An 18144-nucleotide genomic window follows, 5' to 3' on the forward strand; every position below is an offset into this window, starting at 1 on the left:
TGGTGTCAATTCTTTTTTATTTAATAGACTTTTTTTTTTTTTTTTAGAAAAGTTTTTAGGTTTACAACAAAATTCAGAGGGATGTACAGAGATTCCCATATACTCCCTGTCCCCACTTATGCTTACCCTCCCTCATTATCCATATCTCACATCAGAGAGGTACATTTGGTACAACTGATGAACCTACATTGACACATCTTAAGCACTCATGTCTGTGGTTTACCTTAGGGCAATGAGTTTGGACAAATGTATAATGACATATATCCATCATTATAATATCATATGGAGAATATTTTGACTGCCCTAAAAATCCTCTGTGCTCTGTCTATCTATTCATCCCTCCCCCTGCCTAACCCTGGAAAACACTGATCTTTTTACTGTCTCCATAAGTTTATCTTTTCCACAATGTTACATAATTGGAATCATATAGTCTGTAGCCTTTTCACATTGGCTTCTTTCACTTAATAATATCCTCTATGTCTTTTCATGGCTTGAAAGCTCATTTCTTTTTAGCATGTAATAATATTCCATTGTCTGGGTGTACCACAGTTTATCCACTTACCTACTAAAAGATGTCTCTGTTGCTTCCAAGTTTTGACAATTATGAAAAAAGGTGTTATAAATATCCATGTGCAGGCTTTTATGTGGACATAAGTTTTTATGAAAAATAATCAAGATTTATTTCTTCTAATTATCAAAGAAAAATAAAGTCAAACCATATGAAATTTCCAATATTTGATCAGTTTTACATGGCTCAACATTCATGAATGTGGTATATTCCATTGATGGATTTTCATCTTTTAAATGAATGCGTTTCAAATTGGTCATGGGGTATAATCCCACTATCTAATATTGCTGCTTTTTATTGTTTATGATTCCATGTTTTTGTTCATATTGGTAATATTTTCTCAATTTCTTAAACATATTTATCATTATTTAAAAATTTGGATTGGTATATTCCAGTATCTTCACTTTACTTGGTTTTATACATGGTTGCCTGCAAGAATTCTGGTGTTCCACACAAAGACAGGAACATTGAAAAGGGGGTTAAGCCAAGGAGGAAAGAGGATGACTTACCTTTGGAAATATTGACACTTTAAGACACCAAAAGGAAATGTTGTGAAGGCAGTCAGGAAGAGGAGAATGGAAGTTGGAAGGAAGAAGGAAAAAAAAGATTGTGAGCGATGAAAAGTGGCAGTCATTGAACTTGGGAGCTGGGAGGTGTCAGAACATTGCCTCTGCCCAAAACAGGCTTCTTTCAGCTCTTCACTTCTCAGCCTGCTCTTGGCAGTTCCCTTGGAGATTGGCCTTGAGACTGGTTCTTTCTGATTTTGCCTCACGCTGAAGTGCAATCCAGCTGAAGCGGGAGATAGCTCTCTCAGTGTGTTTTCTTTTTCTTTCACTGTCAGCTTGGCAGCCATGGAAGGGGAGAGGTGAGGAGTGGGTGACAAAGGTGGGAAAGTAAAGCCATGGTTTTCAAAAATTCACTTGCCTTCTAAGCACCTGGGGAGCTGGTGAAAAATCTAATTCCCTGACCCCCACCTCTAGCAATTTTTATTATTAAGTCTGAAACCTTCCTTTAAAAACACTTCCTATGATTCTGAATCAGGTGGTCCAGGAACCAAACTTTGAGAAAGATTGGAAGGAGAAGAATGACTCCAGGTCTGGTCTGTGTGCAGAGGGGTAGGCCATGAGATGGGACCTAGGAACGCCTGCACTGTCCTGTCTGCTGTCCCCAAAAGGGGACACTCTGCATTCCATAGCATCTGGAAACTTCTACCTCTGACTCCTTTCACTGTCTCTCTCTCTGTGGTTCCTCTGAGGGAAAGGAGTGACATAGGGACTCTGGGAACATCTATGGGGTATTTATTGAATACAACTATCATCTACAGAACATGTGTTTCTGAACCATCTGGCTATAAAGGATGGATTATTTCAGAAATGCCCAATTTTTCTTTAATCATGTTATTAGTTCAAAGCAACCTACAGACAGACTAAAATCTGGGACTTTGAGTAGGTAGGTAAACAGATAAACTAAAAAGCAGGTGGTGGTAGAGATGCAGGTGATAGGCAGAGGTTCAACTGGCAGCCACATGTATGTTTCCTCTTAAGGTCTGCAGAGTAGTAGTAAACAAAACAAATGTTGCTGGAAAAATAAAATATGCTTCTGGGTACTTGACTATAGGAAGTCAAGAGAAAAATATTTCTGTCTCCCTGTCAATAAGTGAAACAAAGCTACTAACCTATTTTTCCACTAGCATAGTGGCTGGACCCTCTGATTTCAGCAGTGGTCAGACTTTCCAGCCCTGCCCCACGTCAGCCGGCAAATTTTGTGTGCAAAAATCTAGTTCAAACATGAGGGAAACACTAGGGAGTGAAGACATGGAGATGTTTTTCTGTGTACTATATTATTTTACACTGAGAAATAGTCCTAATAAATCTGCTGATTACTTTTTTCAGATTGTAAATGTTATTATATGTACCTAGAAGTATTCTTGAAAATAGGATGGATATAAAATATTTGAAAATAAAGTCACATTTCAAGTGTACCAGAGGAGACTGACTTTAAGAATTAAATTTCTTTTGTAAGTTGGAGAGTCTCTGTTACGCAGATATTCTACTGTTTTTGTTTGTTTTGTTAGTCCAATTTTTTTTTCTCCCTCTTGCTGTGTTTAAACTGAAGTCTATTTGAGTTATGATCTATAGTCTGAGTCACCTGGCTTTTTGTTCATCCATCCATTCATTCATTCATTCATTCATTCATTCCAGCTTTATAGAGGTATAACTGACAAATAAATTTGTAAGCTATTTAAAGTGTACATTGTTGTGATTCGATATACTTACACATCGTAAAAGGATTCCCCCCATTTAGTTAATTAACACATTCATCATCTCACATGTTTATCATATTTATCTCTTTTTCTTGTGAGAACATTTAAATTCTACTCTCTTATCAAATTTCAATGATAGAATACAGTGTTATCAAGTATAATCACAATGTTTTACGTTAGATCCTCAGACCTTATTCACAGTATAGCTGAACGTTTGTACTTTTTTAACAACCTCTAGTCCCTGGAGACCAATTTTCTATTCTGTTTCCGTGAGTTCTAGTGTGTATATATGTATTTATTTTTAGATTCCACGTGGTTGACACCATGCAGTATTTCTCTTTCTTGGTCTGGCTTATCTCACTAAGCATAATGCCCTCAATGTCTATTAATGTGTCTCAAATTGCAGAATTTCCTTCATTATCTTGACTGGAAAATATCCCATTGTATATCCAGAGGGTGCCAAAAAATGTACACACATTTTAAGAAAGAAAAAAACTGTGTTAATTGTAATAATATACACTGATAACAAAAGGTGAATACAAGTCACGGTTGACTTCTGCAAGTACAAGAGGAGCTCTAAGTGGTGACCATCAGCGTCCAGACACTGCTGATTACAGTGAACTACTGCTTGAGCAATGTTGACAAAAGTATGCACTTGTATGCATTTTTTTGGCACCCCTGGTATATACCATATTTTCTTTATCCATGCATCAATTGGTGGACGCTTAAGTTATTTCCTATCTTGGCTATTGTGAATAATGCTATAATAAACATGGGAGTGCAAGTATCTCTTCAATTTTCTGTTTTCATTTCCTTTGTATATGTGCCCAGAAGTGTGATAGCTGTATCATATGGTCATTCTATCATTAATTTTTTGAGGGATCTCCATACTGTTTTCTTAGTGGCTGCACCAATTTACCTTCTCACCAACAGTGCACTAGGGTTCCCTTTTCTCCACATTCTCACCAACACTTGTTATTTCTTGTCTTTTTGATGAAAGCCTTTTTAACAGGTGTGAGGTGATATCTCATTGTGGTTTTAGATTGTAAATGTTATATGTACCTAGAAGTATTCATCATTTGCCTGATGATCAGTGATGTTGGACACCTTTTCATGTACCTATTAGCCATTTGTGTGTCTTTTCTGGAAAAATAAATGTCTATACAGTTACTCTGTTCATTTAAATTCAGATTGTGGTGTTTTTTGTTGCTGTTATTGACTTGCATAAGTTCTTTATATATTTTGAATATTAACCCCTTATCAGATATATGTTTTGCAAATACTATTTTTTCCTTTCCATAGGTCGCCTTTTCATTTTGTTTATGGTTTCCTTTGCTATGTAGAAGATTTTAGTAGAAGGAAAGAAATGTTTTTTTGTATAGTTCATAGATCAGAGTCAAAATTAATAAAATAGATACTAAAAAGATGGTAGAAAAGATCAATGAAACTAAGAACTGGTATTTTGAAAAGATAAACAAAATAGACAAATCTTTTGCTAGACTTACCAAGGAAAGAAAGGAAGACTCAAAAATAAAATTATAAATGTAAAAGGAGACATTACAACTGATTCCACAATACAAAGGATCATAAGAGACTAATGTGAACAATTAGATGTCCAAAATTGGACAACTTAGAAGAAATGGATAAATTCCTACCATACAACCTACCAACACTAAACTATAAAGAATTAGAAAATTTGAACAGACTGCTAATGAGTAAGGAGATTTAATCAGTAATCAAAAACTTCCCAACAATGAAAAAAATCTGGGATCAGAGGGATTCACAGGTGAATTCTACCAAAAATTTAAGAATTAATGCCAATCTTTCTCAAATGCTTCCAAAATTAGAAGAGGAGAAAACAGAAGAGGAGGAAACACTTCCAAACTCACTATACAAGGCCAGCATTACCCTGATGCCAAAACCAGACAAGAACACTGCAAGAAAATAAAATTATATCCTAATATCCCTCATGAGCATAGATACAAAAATCCTCAACAAAATATTAGCGAGTCAAATTCAACAATACATTTAAGAGACCATACAACATGATCAAGTGGGCTTTATTCCAGGGATGTAAATATGGTTCAACATCTGGAACTCAGTCAATGTGATGCACCACATTAATAAAATGAATGATAAAAATCATACTATCATCTCAATAGATAGAGAAGAAGCATTTGACAAAATTCAACAACCGTTTATAATAAAAAAAACTTGCAACAAACTGGTTATAAAGGGAATGCATCACAACATAATAAAGAAGATATATGATAAGACCACAGCTAACATCATAATAGTAAAACACTGAAAGCTCTTCAGGGATGCCCACTTTTACCACTTTTATTCAATATAGTGTTGGAATTTTTAGACAGAGCAATTAGGCAATGCAAAGAAATAAAAGGCATCCAAATTGTAAAGGAAGAACTGAAAATGTCTCTACTCGGAAATGACATATTATATGTAGAAAACTCTAAAGACTTCACCAAAACAAACAAGCAAACAAAAAACTGTTAGAACTAATAAACAAGTTAAGTAAAGTTACAGGATACAGTCAATTTACAAAAAATCAGTTGTGTTTCTTTACACTAACAATGAACTATCAGAAAGAGAAATTAAGAAACCAATCCCATTTACAATTGCATCAAAAAGAATAAAATAGGAATAAATTTAACCAAGGAGGTGAGAGATCTGTACACTGAAAACTAACATGTAACTGAGACACTAATGAAAGTAAGTGAAGAGTGCACCCGTGCGCGCATGCGCCCATACACACACAAACACACACATGCAAATGGAAAGATATTCCATGCTCATGGATTGGAAGAATTAATATTGTTAAATTATCCAGACTCCCCAAAGCAATCTGCAGATTCAGTGCAATCCCTATTAAAATCCTAGTGGCATTTTTTGCATAAATTGAACAAATAATCCTAAAAATTTGTGTGGAACCACAGAAGACCCTGAATAGCTGAAGCAATCTTGAGAAAGAAGAACAAAGCTGGAGACATCATACTTCCTGATTTCAAATTATATTACAAAGCTATAGTAATCAAAGCAGTATGATATAGGCATAAAAACAGACACATACTTGTAGATCGATGGAATGGAACAGAGCCCCAGAAATAAACCTCTGAATGTATGGTCAATTAATTTATGACAAGGAAGTCAAGAATATACAATGGTGAAAGGACTGTCTCTTCAATAAATGGTATTAGGAAAAGTGGACAGCCATATGCAAAAGAGTGAAACTGGGCCCCTGTCTTACAGCATACACAAAAATCAACTCAAAATGGATTAACGACTTGAAAGTAAGACCTGAAACTGTAAAACTCCTAGAAGAAAACATAAAGGGTAAGCTTCCTGATATCGGTCTTGGCAATGATTTTTTTGGATTTGACACCAAAAGCAAAGGCAATAAAAGCAAAAATAAGCAAGTGGGACTATGAAACAAAAACGGACTACAAAACAAAAAAGCGTCTGCTTACCTGGTTATTTAAATAGTTAACAAGTGTTTATAGAAGAACTGCTCTGTGCAGAACTTTTAAAGGTGCTCTGTGGGGATGGGTCAAGACTAGAACAAATAATGAGAAATTGAGGATTTGGTCATCAGCACAGAGTTCAGTTTGAGAATAATTATATGGTACATGTCAAGGAGTATAAAATAATGGGGTAAAAAGAGAATCTAACGTGAAAGTACACACAGGGTAAAGAGGTGACGTGTGAGCATCATTGCTGCGATTGTCCTTATTATGGTTTTCTGGGTGATTGTCCTGCTTTGCTCAGCTGCTCATTCATTGCACAAGGGCAGGGATTCTATTTTACCTTGATTTTCCCACAGACTAATCCTCCCTCCAGAAAACAGGTGGAGATGGTGCCAATATTTGCTCATGGCAGTGATGAGGTTAATCTTGGAAGACTTCACAGTGATGTTTTTATAAAGTGCTAAAATTTTTCTTATCCCAGACGTGAGTTTTACAAGAGAAATCAAGAGACCTTGGGAAATGACGGCCCAGGATTAGCTTGTGGTGTTTCAGCTTGCACATTTCAGAAGGATTTGATAGCTTTGTTGCTTCAAATCACCCAGCCTTCTCTGACTTTAGTTACTGATCACACTGGCTTTATTTTTTCCCTCATCTGTAACTTTAACTTCTTTACTAGGGGCTTCTGGAGAAATATCATTTTTGGTTTCTTTCCCTAAACAGCAAAAGAGAGGCCTAGATGAGGTATATCACATTATTTATCCTGTGGTGTTTTCTTATTTCTCACGTGATTCTGTTTAAAATGCTCAGACATCACGGAGACATATTTCGCTCTGTCCTCACACCACAGGAAAATGGTTCCTTCGTGCTTTGGTGGTAATATAACTTTATGAGTTGCAAGACTTTGATTTAAAATTGTAATGCGCTGATGCAGTCACTTGTGTAGGAAGACAGAAGTACAGATTTAATGCAAACATGTTTACACAAATCATGAGTACAGCACATCCCACCATATACATTTTTCTCCAACAAGAATTCATTTTTTCTTAATACTCGCTTAAGATAAGCATTTCTCATTTCAGATGCTCTTTTAAAAATGTTTCAGAAAAAAATGAAGTGACCTAGTTCTAGAAACTTTGAGACTATTCTTTTTGCTTCTGAAAAATGGACTGATTACTGTGTACAAGAAGAAAGAACCCAAGAGAGCATCTAGTTTAGATGATTGCACCATGTCTTAGCTTGGGCTGTCATAACAAAATACCATAGAATGGTTGCTTAAACAGCCGCTATTTATTTCTCACAGTTCTGGAGACTAGACATGTACAATCAAGGTGTAGCAGGGTTGGTTTCTTGTGAAGCCTTTCTTCCTGGCTTGCAGAATGGCCACCTTCTCTGTGCTTGTGGAAAGAGGAAGAGATGTCTGATGTCTCTTCCTTGTCATAAAAGGACACCAGTCCTATTGGGTCAGGGCCTCACCCTTCTGACTCCATTCAACCTTAATTACCTCCCGAAAGACTCTATCCCAAAATATAGTAAAATTGGGAGTTAGGGCTTCAACGGATGAATTTTCAGGGAGACACAATTCAGTCCACAACAGCACAAATGCCCAGGATCCTACAACTAGAAACTAAGAGACATAAAACCCCAGGCCGTAACAGTCTCCATATCTGAGCACAGGTTAAATGAAACTTTCCCAAGCTAGCATCTGGTGAGTTTGAATTCTTAGAGGCAGTGGGAGAACTGACTCGACCTTGTTCCAAACCTCATCCTCTTCAACAAGCTGTATCTGCATGTGCTACAGTGTCTGCGGCAATATGAATCACTCTGAACCTTGACTTTTGTACCAGTTGCAGCCATTCCTCAGTTTCTTCAGAGTTTATGCTTCAAGTTCAGTTTTCATCACTTCACCTGCTGAAAGTTTTTCCTTCAATGTGCACACTGCACAAAATGCCTGAAGGAATTGTTGCTTAGAACTCTCTGATCTGCAGGTTCTGTACTTCTCTTTGACCTGCACTGCTGCAGTGGGGTATAGAAATGGAAGTAGATGTGTGTTGAGTTTGATTTCATTTTTAGAATGGAAGGGAATCTATAACACTTATGTACACAATACTTTCACATAATTTTTTTCTTTCTTTACACTTTAAAATTTATTATGAAAAATGCATGCACATGGTAAAAACCAAACAAACACAATTCTACAAAGCCATTTAGAAAATTAAATCTTTTCTCATCCTGTCATTTCTCTCACTGGGAACAACCACTCCTACCAATTTCTCGTGTATCCTTCTACAGATATTCTCTGAATGTACAAACACAGACCATCACACAATTGTTTTAATTAATCAAGTGTCTTGTGCTCTTGTCCTGGAATTGACTCATGCTTTCATTCATGCATTCAGTTACTCAATCAACAAACCTTTATTGAGTATCTACTATGTGTCAGGCATGGTGATAGACAATGGGGACACAACAATGAACAAAATAGATATAATCCCTGTTCTCTGAGAATTTATAACTTGTGGGATCTTGAGCAAGTGTCTTGGTCTTTCTGAGACTTATTTTCCTCATCTTAAGGTAGGGTGATTAGAATGGTAAATCATCAATGTTGGAATGAATCTTTAAAATTTTGATTTTTCCCTCTAATTACTGGAATGATTAGGTCTCTTAAAGAATTGGGAAATTAAAAAAAAAGCAGACATAAGGAAAGTTAAAGTCACCTTTGATCCATGATAAGCAATGTTAATTCTTTGGTGTGTTTCTTCTTAGGCTGTTACCATATCTATGCATACACATGTATATATATATATATATATATATATATATTTAAAAAATTAGCATCATTTATATTCTGATTCGAAACTGAGATTTTTTTTCTTAGTATTATTTTATAGATATTTTCCATGTCATTGAATATTACTATTTTGCTTGTTAATAACAGTTTGGTAATCTGTCATATAGATATATCATAATATTTATCGCTCTGATTTAGGACGTTTAACTTACTTTCTCATTTTTACTATTATAAGTAAATGGCATTATATGTCTCTGATTGCTTCCCTAATGTAAATTCATAGAAGTAGGATTGTTGGATCAAACAAGTTTTTGCCTTTTGGATATATATTGCAAAATTTCTATCCAGGGAGCTTGTATCAATTTACATGCCCTGTTATCTACATACAAGAGTCTTAGTTTTCCTGTATCTTCACCAATGTGGACATACAGAGGGGCCAAAAACATGTATACACATTTTAAGAAAGGAAAAAACCATTATAATTGTAATACTCAATGTGTACCAATAACAATAGATGAATACAAGTCACGTTTGACTTCTGCAATTGCAAGAGGTACTCAAAATGGTCACCATCAGCATCCAGATACTTCTAATTATGGTGAACTACTGCTTGAGCAACGCTGACCGAAGTGTCCACTCATATACATTTTTTTGGCACTCCTGGTATATATTTTGAAAATCTTTGTCAATTTAATAGCTGAAAATATACATTTTTTTATTTAAAATTTATAAGGTAGAATGTAGATGAACTTATTTTTATCTTTTAGCTATTTGCATTTATGTATTCCTAATAATATAATATAATATTCCTATTTATACCCTTTGTCTATTTTAATATTTTCTTCTTATGAATTTGTTAAAGCACTCTTTATCTTAAAGGTATTAAACCATTTTGTACACATTGCGGATATTTTTCCTACTTTGTGGTTTGCCTCTTACATATATTACTATGTATTTCAGATTAAAAACATGTTTTTACTTTTGTAATCATATGTATCAGTCCTACTTCTTTTGCTTTGTTGTTTGGAAAACTTTTTAATCGCAAAGTTAGATGTATTTTCCCAGTTTCTTTTTGGTTCCAAATTATCAGTTCTATTTTGGGAATTTTGATTCTATTTTATTTATTTGTCGGCTTATTCTGCTACTAAAGCCATGCTATATTTGTTCTGATCTTTCGTATGCAAGATCTCCAGTATCATTTCTTTCCCCCACTTCTTTATCCTAGTCCTCTGCGTTGTAGGAAGTTTCTCTATCTTGACCTTCACACTGATCTGCAGTGTTGATTCTGTTCTTGGACTGCTGTGAAAGACCTTCTTAATTAAGCTATGATATTTTTAGTGTCCTTACTTTATTAACTTAGACAGTACAGCCGCATCTTAACCAGTTGTCTTATCTCATCTCTTAGCTTTTATCCTGTTTGTATTTTCTTAAATTAAATGGCACAAAACATGTGCCACTTAAAACTTATTTCTATTTATTATAGTAAATATTTTGCAAAGAAAATAAAATTCTTGATGTCTCCGCCTTGAGAGTTTTTTCAAAGTCTTCTTTTGCCGCATGGATCTCTCAGAAGTGCTTTGCAGAGAATCCTGTGTTGAATTATAGCTGTTTAACTTGTAACTTCAAGGGGAGAGATCAAGGGGACCCATAATGCCACCATGCTTCTGACGTCACTCCCTAAAGTCTTTTGTATTATGGAAGTTTTTCATAGCTGCCACTCATCCTTGGCAGAACAGAAGGCTATTAAGGCCGGCCTTAATATCCCCAGTGTGTGTGGATTGGCCCCGGATCTTTTCATAGAATCCTATAAGGATCTTCTGATCCAATTTCATCTATGGGACTGGATTATAGACCATTTTAGAGGCCCAGCCTGCGTAGGAGAACTGGAACATGGGTCCTTGGGCAGTTCCTGCAGAGGAGATTTGTTTCTTTCTACTCTGTGTTGACAAAGCCTTCCTCTAGAGGTCAGTTTTCTCTTCCTAGCTGTTGGTCCATTTTCCACTCTAGGTTGCTGTATCCAATTTCCTTCCTGTGGTTATAAGGAAGAGTGTATCCCCCGGAAAAGAGCCCCACTCATCAGAGGGAATCTCCAGCAATTGTGTTATCTTTAGTTTATGTGCATTTAACCTTGACTTCCTGGCGAAGTTGTGCTACAGCTTTTCCAGGTCTCATCCCCGACACCCTCAAACTCAGAGTGTTAGGTGGGTTTCTTCTAGGGTGCCTTCTTCTTCCTAAGAGATAGAACTCCTATCTTTCATCAGCCAGTCTTTCTCAGGCAGCCAGGAATACCAAATAACAAATACTCTTGGTAATTGTGGTCCTTGCCCTAGAACAAGTGGAAACACCTCAAAATTGGTGGCATGTAAGAATCAGGCTTCTGTAATTATCAGTCTGTTTTAGGTTTTCCCTTTTTATTGTAGTCCTTGGCGTGTTTTAGCTGATTTCTAGAAGAGGTATAATTAGATAACCTATGGTGAAATAAGATAGTGAAGACTTAACTAGGAAATCAGGAATTGATCTTAATGCTTATTTGAAGTAACACCTCTCCTGCCAGCCTCACAACTGTGATTTGAGGATAAAATGAAATGATACATGTGAAAAGAACTTAGAAGGCTGTTTGGAGTATTATGCAAATACAAAGTTATTTTATCTCCACACTTTATGAGACCAAAAATCAGGAGCCTTGTTGGAAGCAAATTTGAGTTGAGAATTTTTTTTTTTTTAAAGTAATATGTGATAATGGAAGATGGCTATTTAGGTGAATCATACAGCCATTCTATTTCTGTGTTTCACCCCCTTCTTTCACAGCAATACATCTGAAATAGAGGTTTGTCTTCTACTTTATCCCCTCAAAGAGAAAGCTGGCCTGAATTTCCACTTTAGACTGTTTCTTTGAGTGCCAAGAGATTGTTTCAGTAAAAGAAACTATTCTGCAGATAGGTCTGCCCTCGTACAATGACTGGCATTGGGGGCATCGGCTTTAATTAAAATCGAAGAGTTGATAATTTCTGGCCTACCTGGAAAGCTTAAAGCTGATGTGATATGGTTTGAATGAAATAATGACTTTTGCTTAAAATGCAAATATTAATGTAAGAAAGAGCTGGGAATGATTCTCAGTGCAATTGAAAGAGATTATAATTTTTTTTCATGTCTTCTCTTAAAGTAATGGTCCTTTTCCCTCCTGAAACTCTATAATATATACATTTAACATATAGGATTTTTTTTCCCTCTTTAACATTCTTCTCAGTTGGCAGTGTATCTGTCTTTTTAAATTCTTTGAAGCAGTGCAAATTTTAGGTTATTAATAAATCTTTGAAAAAGTCATAAGGATTTGTTGTTGTTGTTTATGTTTGTTTGAATGATATAAGCCAGTTTCAGAAGGAGCTTTCTTTCAGGCCTTCTCAGTGTGGTTATCTAGACAGCTTTTGCCACCTGGCCCCATAGTCTTGGTTCATATACAGAAAGCTAAAGTGACCACATTGTGAAAAGTATACACATTTACCATGGTATTTATATCTACCAAAATAAAGTTTTAAAACTTGAAATAACATGTATTGCTCTTAGATTAAGTACACTCATCTAACTACCAAGTATTTCAATGAAAAAAAAAAAGTATTTTGAATGTTGATGAGACATTAACAAGGGTAGATGGAAATGTGGTCAATTATACCAGTATATGTTAAAAGCATTCCAGATCAGTGATACTTTTTACTAACTACAATCATTGTGAGTAAAAAGTATACTTAATAAGGAATTACAATGGTTTGAGTATTGTGAAATTATTATTTTTTTTATATTAAAGGCAAATTTGTTATAGAAATAAAAAAATGAAAACCATCCATATTTCCTCTACCCTAATAAATCATGCTTTTTTCCTTTCCATCTCTTATTGATGTACTTATGAATGTTTATATAATTGCAATCACAGTAGCCAAACAATTTTGAGTTTAGCATTTTTTATTCAACATTCATTATGTAGAAAACATGTTTTTTTTTCAATTTCTAACTGAACGTCAGGGCATTCTGTGGCCGCTTTAACTAGTCTCCTAATCGTCGAATACATAGTTGTCTCCCATTTTTTTGGTACCTTTTTAGATAATTCTGCAATGAATATCTTTGCTCAAATTTAATTTTAACTTTTTATGGGGAAGGTTTTATTTTTACACAAATTGAAAGGAGTGAGATTTCTGTGCCTCATGTCAAGTAATTTGAGTAGGTAAGGGGTTGAGAGAGGTCAGTTGGAGGAAGGCATTATAGGAAACTGAGTGTTCTGCGTTGAGAAAGAGGTGAGTGTGCCAGCAAGAAAGGAGAGGGCTCACTAGCAGAGCTGCAGCCTGGCATCGAATGGTGCCAAAGACCCCAGAGCTGAGGTGGGGCAAGATGTCAAGCACCCCAGAACATTCTGCTGAGAACCTCTTTCTCTTTGTTAACCAACATCATTTGGAAGTAGCTTTGGGTTTGAATCGGACTAACTGGGAGGTGACTCTACACTCTTATTTCTTCGGGGTTTATACTTCCTGCCCAAAGTGAGGGTTACCTCATTAGTGCAAAGGAATTGGATTTCACCCGGGCAGCCTGGAAAAAGCAGCAGGAGCCAAAAAAAGGTGATCAGGCAAAAGGGACACAGCTAAATGACGAATAAGAATACCTCCTCTATCACTCCGCAATCAGTGAGTGCTTGCCACAGCTGTGTTTCTCTTCACCCACACACAAGGGCAAAGGCAGTACCTGCACGGTAGTTAGTCCTCCCATCAAACCCAGAAACTGGGGCAGCTGAAGGAGAAAAATGGCCTTTAATGAACAAAATTGCTGATAAGTCTTAAATCCCAACATCTCTCTTCACTAATGGCTTTATAGCAGAGTTTATCATTTATTTCTCTTTCTTTTCAGCTAACGGGTTTTACTAGTTTTGCCAAACTGCAATTAACTAACCCAGTGAACTCTGTGCTAGAAAGAGTCTTTTTGAAAGAAACATAATATTTTACAAAAGAGAGAAAAAAAAACAACCACCACAAAACAGGCCACATTATGAGATTTCCAATTTTGTCACGATTGTGTTCTCTGGGAATCCAGGGCTTTGAGTAGATTGATGATGCAGGAACTGTAATAAGAAGTTCTTCTATGGTAACAAATGAAAAATTGAAAACCCACTTCAGCCATATTTTAGTTCCCATTCTTATCACTTTGTCTTTTCACCAATTACCTGTCGTGCTTTTTACTAGCTCAGGTTCTGTGGTCACATTCAGCATCTTGCAAGTTTTTTAAATGTTCTGTTTTTATTTTTGTGACTGTAGCAGTATGTTCCTAATATTACCACTACCTCTTACCACCAGAAAACAAACAAAACTATAGAAAATGTGTACAGATTTTAGTAATCGACATGTTTATCTGTAAAAAGAAAATGCTAGTTTGCCCTGAATGGTTCTCAAAAGCATGAAGAAGCTGAACGATGGTGTTAAAATCATCTGACACAGGTCCACATAGATCTCTATTTCTCTGTCCTACCAGTTTTCCAGACAAACAAGACTCCAGATAAACCTTGATTAAAAATGACTATATATTACTTTACATATATTTGTATATATTATACAATCAAAATCACACTTCAGTACTTTTACAGATCGTAAATTTTTTTCATGTTCCAATAGCACTTTTAATCCCATTTAAAGGCCTTAAAAGTATTTGGGGACTGTTCAGAATCATGGTCTTCTTGCCACAGGCACAATAAAGGAATTTAAAAAGTGATCAATGAGGAAAACCAGACAGAAAGGATTTACAGTATATCCTGTAAACAAGATGCAATTTGCTGTGTGTTCTCTGAAAATTGCTTTGCCTTGGTGGCTAATCTAAAAGGCAAACCACCATCTAGGAGATTGGCTAGAACTCAACTGTTATCAGGGCCAAGTGGAACCAAGGTCTGGTAAAGAATATCTCTGAGTGAAAGAAGCGGTAGGGGATTAAAATTAGGTGCAATGGATTCAAGGCAAATTCACGTTATAGAGACTCCGGTAGGACCAAAGTTAGGGACTGGTGCAGTCAGCAGTGAGAAATGTTTATTTAGCAGCATGTGGATTGCAGTTTTTCATATGCGTTGTCTCATGTGATTCTCATGGCAAGCCTAATAAATATTATTATGTTCAGATTGTACATGGAGAAAATGAAACTTATTTTGGCTATGAACAAATTAGAGTAAGTGCCTTGTTCGGTATCACGCAGTTAGAAAACGGTAGAGCCGGAAATGGGGTTTAGAACTTCTGACTACAGTCATGTGCTGCTTAACAATAGGGATATGTTCTGAGAAATGCATCATTAAGCAATGTCTTTGTTGTGTGAACATCATAGCATGCAATTGTACAAACCTAGATGGCGTAGCCACCTGCACACCGAGGCAATATGGTGTAGTCTACTGCTCCTAGGCTATGGAGCTATACAGAATGTTACTGTAAAAACAACATGAGATAAAATGAAGCACAAGAGAAAATGATGCAATCAAGAGACTTGGTAAACACGAGATGTATGAGGCTGCTGCTGGCATAACATGACGTACTGTTTATAGCAAACTTTCTTTTTGTGTATGTAGGAAGAGTACATTCTAACATAGCAATAAAAAGTATAGTACAATAAGTACATAAACTACTAACACAGTCATTTATTATCATTATCAAGTATTATGTCCTGTGCATAATTGTATGTGCTTTTCTATGACTGGCAATGCAGTGGGTTTCTTTACACCAGCATCACCACACACACGAGTAGTGTGTTGTGCTAGGACATTGGGACAGCTACGACAGTACGGCAGCTACAATATTACCTGGCTACGACATCACTAGGCGATAGGGATTTCTCAGCTCCCTTATAATCTTATGGGACCACCATTGTGTATGTGGTGTGTCTTGACCGAAAGGTCGCTGTGTGGTACATGACTGTATTCTATTACTGCTCTTTTCACTCCACCCTCCTGCCTCCAGTAGTAACTTGGAAGTCAGAACTGCAGTATTCTTTAAAGGTCAGGGGAGTGAGTGGGCTCTCAGTTGAGCAACGGCATAGAGAAAAGATGGAACTAAGCAGGGATCAGTTTCTCCACACTGCACAAGGAGCGGTCAGTGCAGGCAGAAATTGTCAGTCCTGCAAATCCTGTAGGAGGTGGGGCTCTGTTTGTTTCTGGATGTGCCTACTTACATGGAGCTTGGGCTCTGACCAGTCCTCACATGTGCAGATAATATCTTTTGTTTGCTCGTGGTATCTGACTTTGGAAACTCCCTTTTGATGGCTTATTAATGAAGCCCAGGTATGAGAGAATCCAAAGGGAAGGATTCTGTTGGAGATGCTGTACGTGCCTGACTCCAGGGAGGGCATCGCTCCTAGCACCTTATAACAGGGCTACAGCAGTGAGAGAGGAGGTGGAGAACCTAGCTTTTCATCACAGTTGAGCCTTGTATTATTATCTCTGCTGTCCTGTTCTTTTAATAATAATTAAATATATTATTCACTCCAGGCTAAAAGATCCTAATGCTTTTACCTTTCTTCATAAACTGCGTTTTCTAATCCTGAAATTATATTGGCTTTATGACCTTGGACAAGTCACTTAACCTATCGGAACCTTCATCCCACATATCTCACAGGAACATGCAAAAGTGTTTTCTAATAAAAGTATTTCTTGGCACTTACAGTCACTGGCTGTGCTTCCAAGGATTTAAAATGCCTTCTCTTTCACAGTATCTGCTTCTGCTTTTCCTTCCCAGAGTCGAAAACATGCAAGCAAAGTCCGACTGTATTACATGCTTCACCCCAGGGACGGTGGGTGTCCTGCCAAGAGGCTCCGGTCAGAAAATGTGAGTATCTGGCAACATGTGATATCCTTAGATGATTTATTCTGTTTGCTAAGACCTTTGTAGATCTAGGAACTGCAGTCATGTCCAGCTTGGTGGGAGAGCTAAGTGAGTAGAAACAGTTCTCATTAACTATTACAGAAAATATTATCTGTAAGCAAGTCTTTGTTTCTTTTTCCTGCCAGAACTTGCCAGTATGGTGTTGGAGGATTTTCTAATGAAACTGTGCTGGGCCCATGCAGAGAAAGAAAGTACAAAAGTGCTGGGACAGAAAGAGGCTAGGTGAGGTGAGACAGGAACCATCAGGAGACCAAGAACAGGGAAGACATGACCTAAGGGGCAAACCTGTCAAACACAGCAGATACTTGCTTTTTACATATTTTATTTTTCCTTTGGTGTGTAAAACAGAATGCCAGTTTGTTCATTTATAATGAGGAGTGTGCACATCTTGCAAATAAAAATACTCAGTGTTTTTGATCAGCAGCCCCTCTCCCTGAGGGAACATTTACTTGGGAAGACACATGATAATTAGAAAGTTGCTTTGAGGGTGTAAAGTCAGAGCAAAGGGCTTACTTCAGCCAGGTTAAAGCAAAGACTGATGAAATAAATATTCCTTCCTCCCAGCAGGGCTTATTTTTCCTAATGAGTAGAATATTTTTTTTATTTGTGTTTTTTTTTTTTTTTTTTTTTTAATGTACAGTTGGCATACCATATTATAGTAATTTCAGTACAACATAGTGATCTGGCATTTATATATTGTACGATGAGTGAACCCCACACTAATCTAGTAACCATCTGCCACTGTGAAAAGTTAGCACACTATTATTCACTGTATTCCTCTTCACCTTTTTCACCCGTCCCTCTGCTCCTTCTCCTCGGGCAACCATCAGTTTGTTCTTTGTTCTATGAGTCTGATTTTGTTTTATTTGTTCTTTTTAAAAAAATTCTACACATAAGTGAAACCGTACAATATTTGTCTTTCTCTGTCTGACATATTTCACTTAGCACAATACCCTTTAAGTCCATCCATGTTGTCATCATAAATGGCAAGATTAAATTTTTTTATTGCTGAATAATCATTGTATATACTGTGTTTCCCTGAAAATAAGACCTAACCGGAAAATAAGCCCTAGCGTGATTTTTCAGGATGACCTCCCCTGAACATCAGTGCTAATGTGTCTTTTGGAGCAAAAATTAATACAAGACCTTATCTT

General features: G+C 36.5%; 1 protein-coding gene across 1 annotated transcript in view; it reads left to right on the plus strand.

Annotated features, from left to right (window-relative positions):
* ZMAT4 (zinc finger matrin-type 4) overlaps positions 1-18144 on the plus strand; it is a 214047-nt gene that overhangs the window by 104248 nt on the left and 91655 nt on the right. Inside the window, exon 3 of the mRNA XM_074331498.1 lies at positions 16844-16933. Within this exon, the coding sequence (XP_074187599.1) occupies positions 16844-16933 (90 nt within the window). The remainder of the gene's footprint in view (positions 1-16843; positions 16934-18144) is intronic.

The sequence above is a fragment of the Rhinolophus sinicus genome, linkage group LG04, assembly GCF_036562045.2.
Source record: "Rhinolophus sinicus isolate RSC01 linkage group LG04, ASM3656204v1, whole genome shotgun sequence".
NCBI lineage: Eukaryota > Metazoa > Chordata > Mammalia > Chiroptera > Rhinolophidae > Rhinolophus > Rhinolophus sinicus.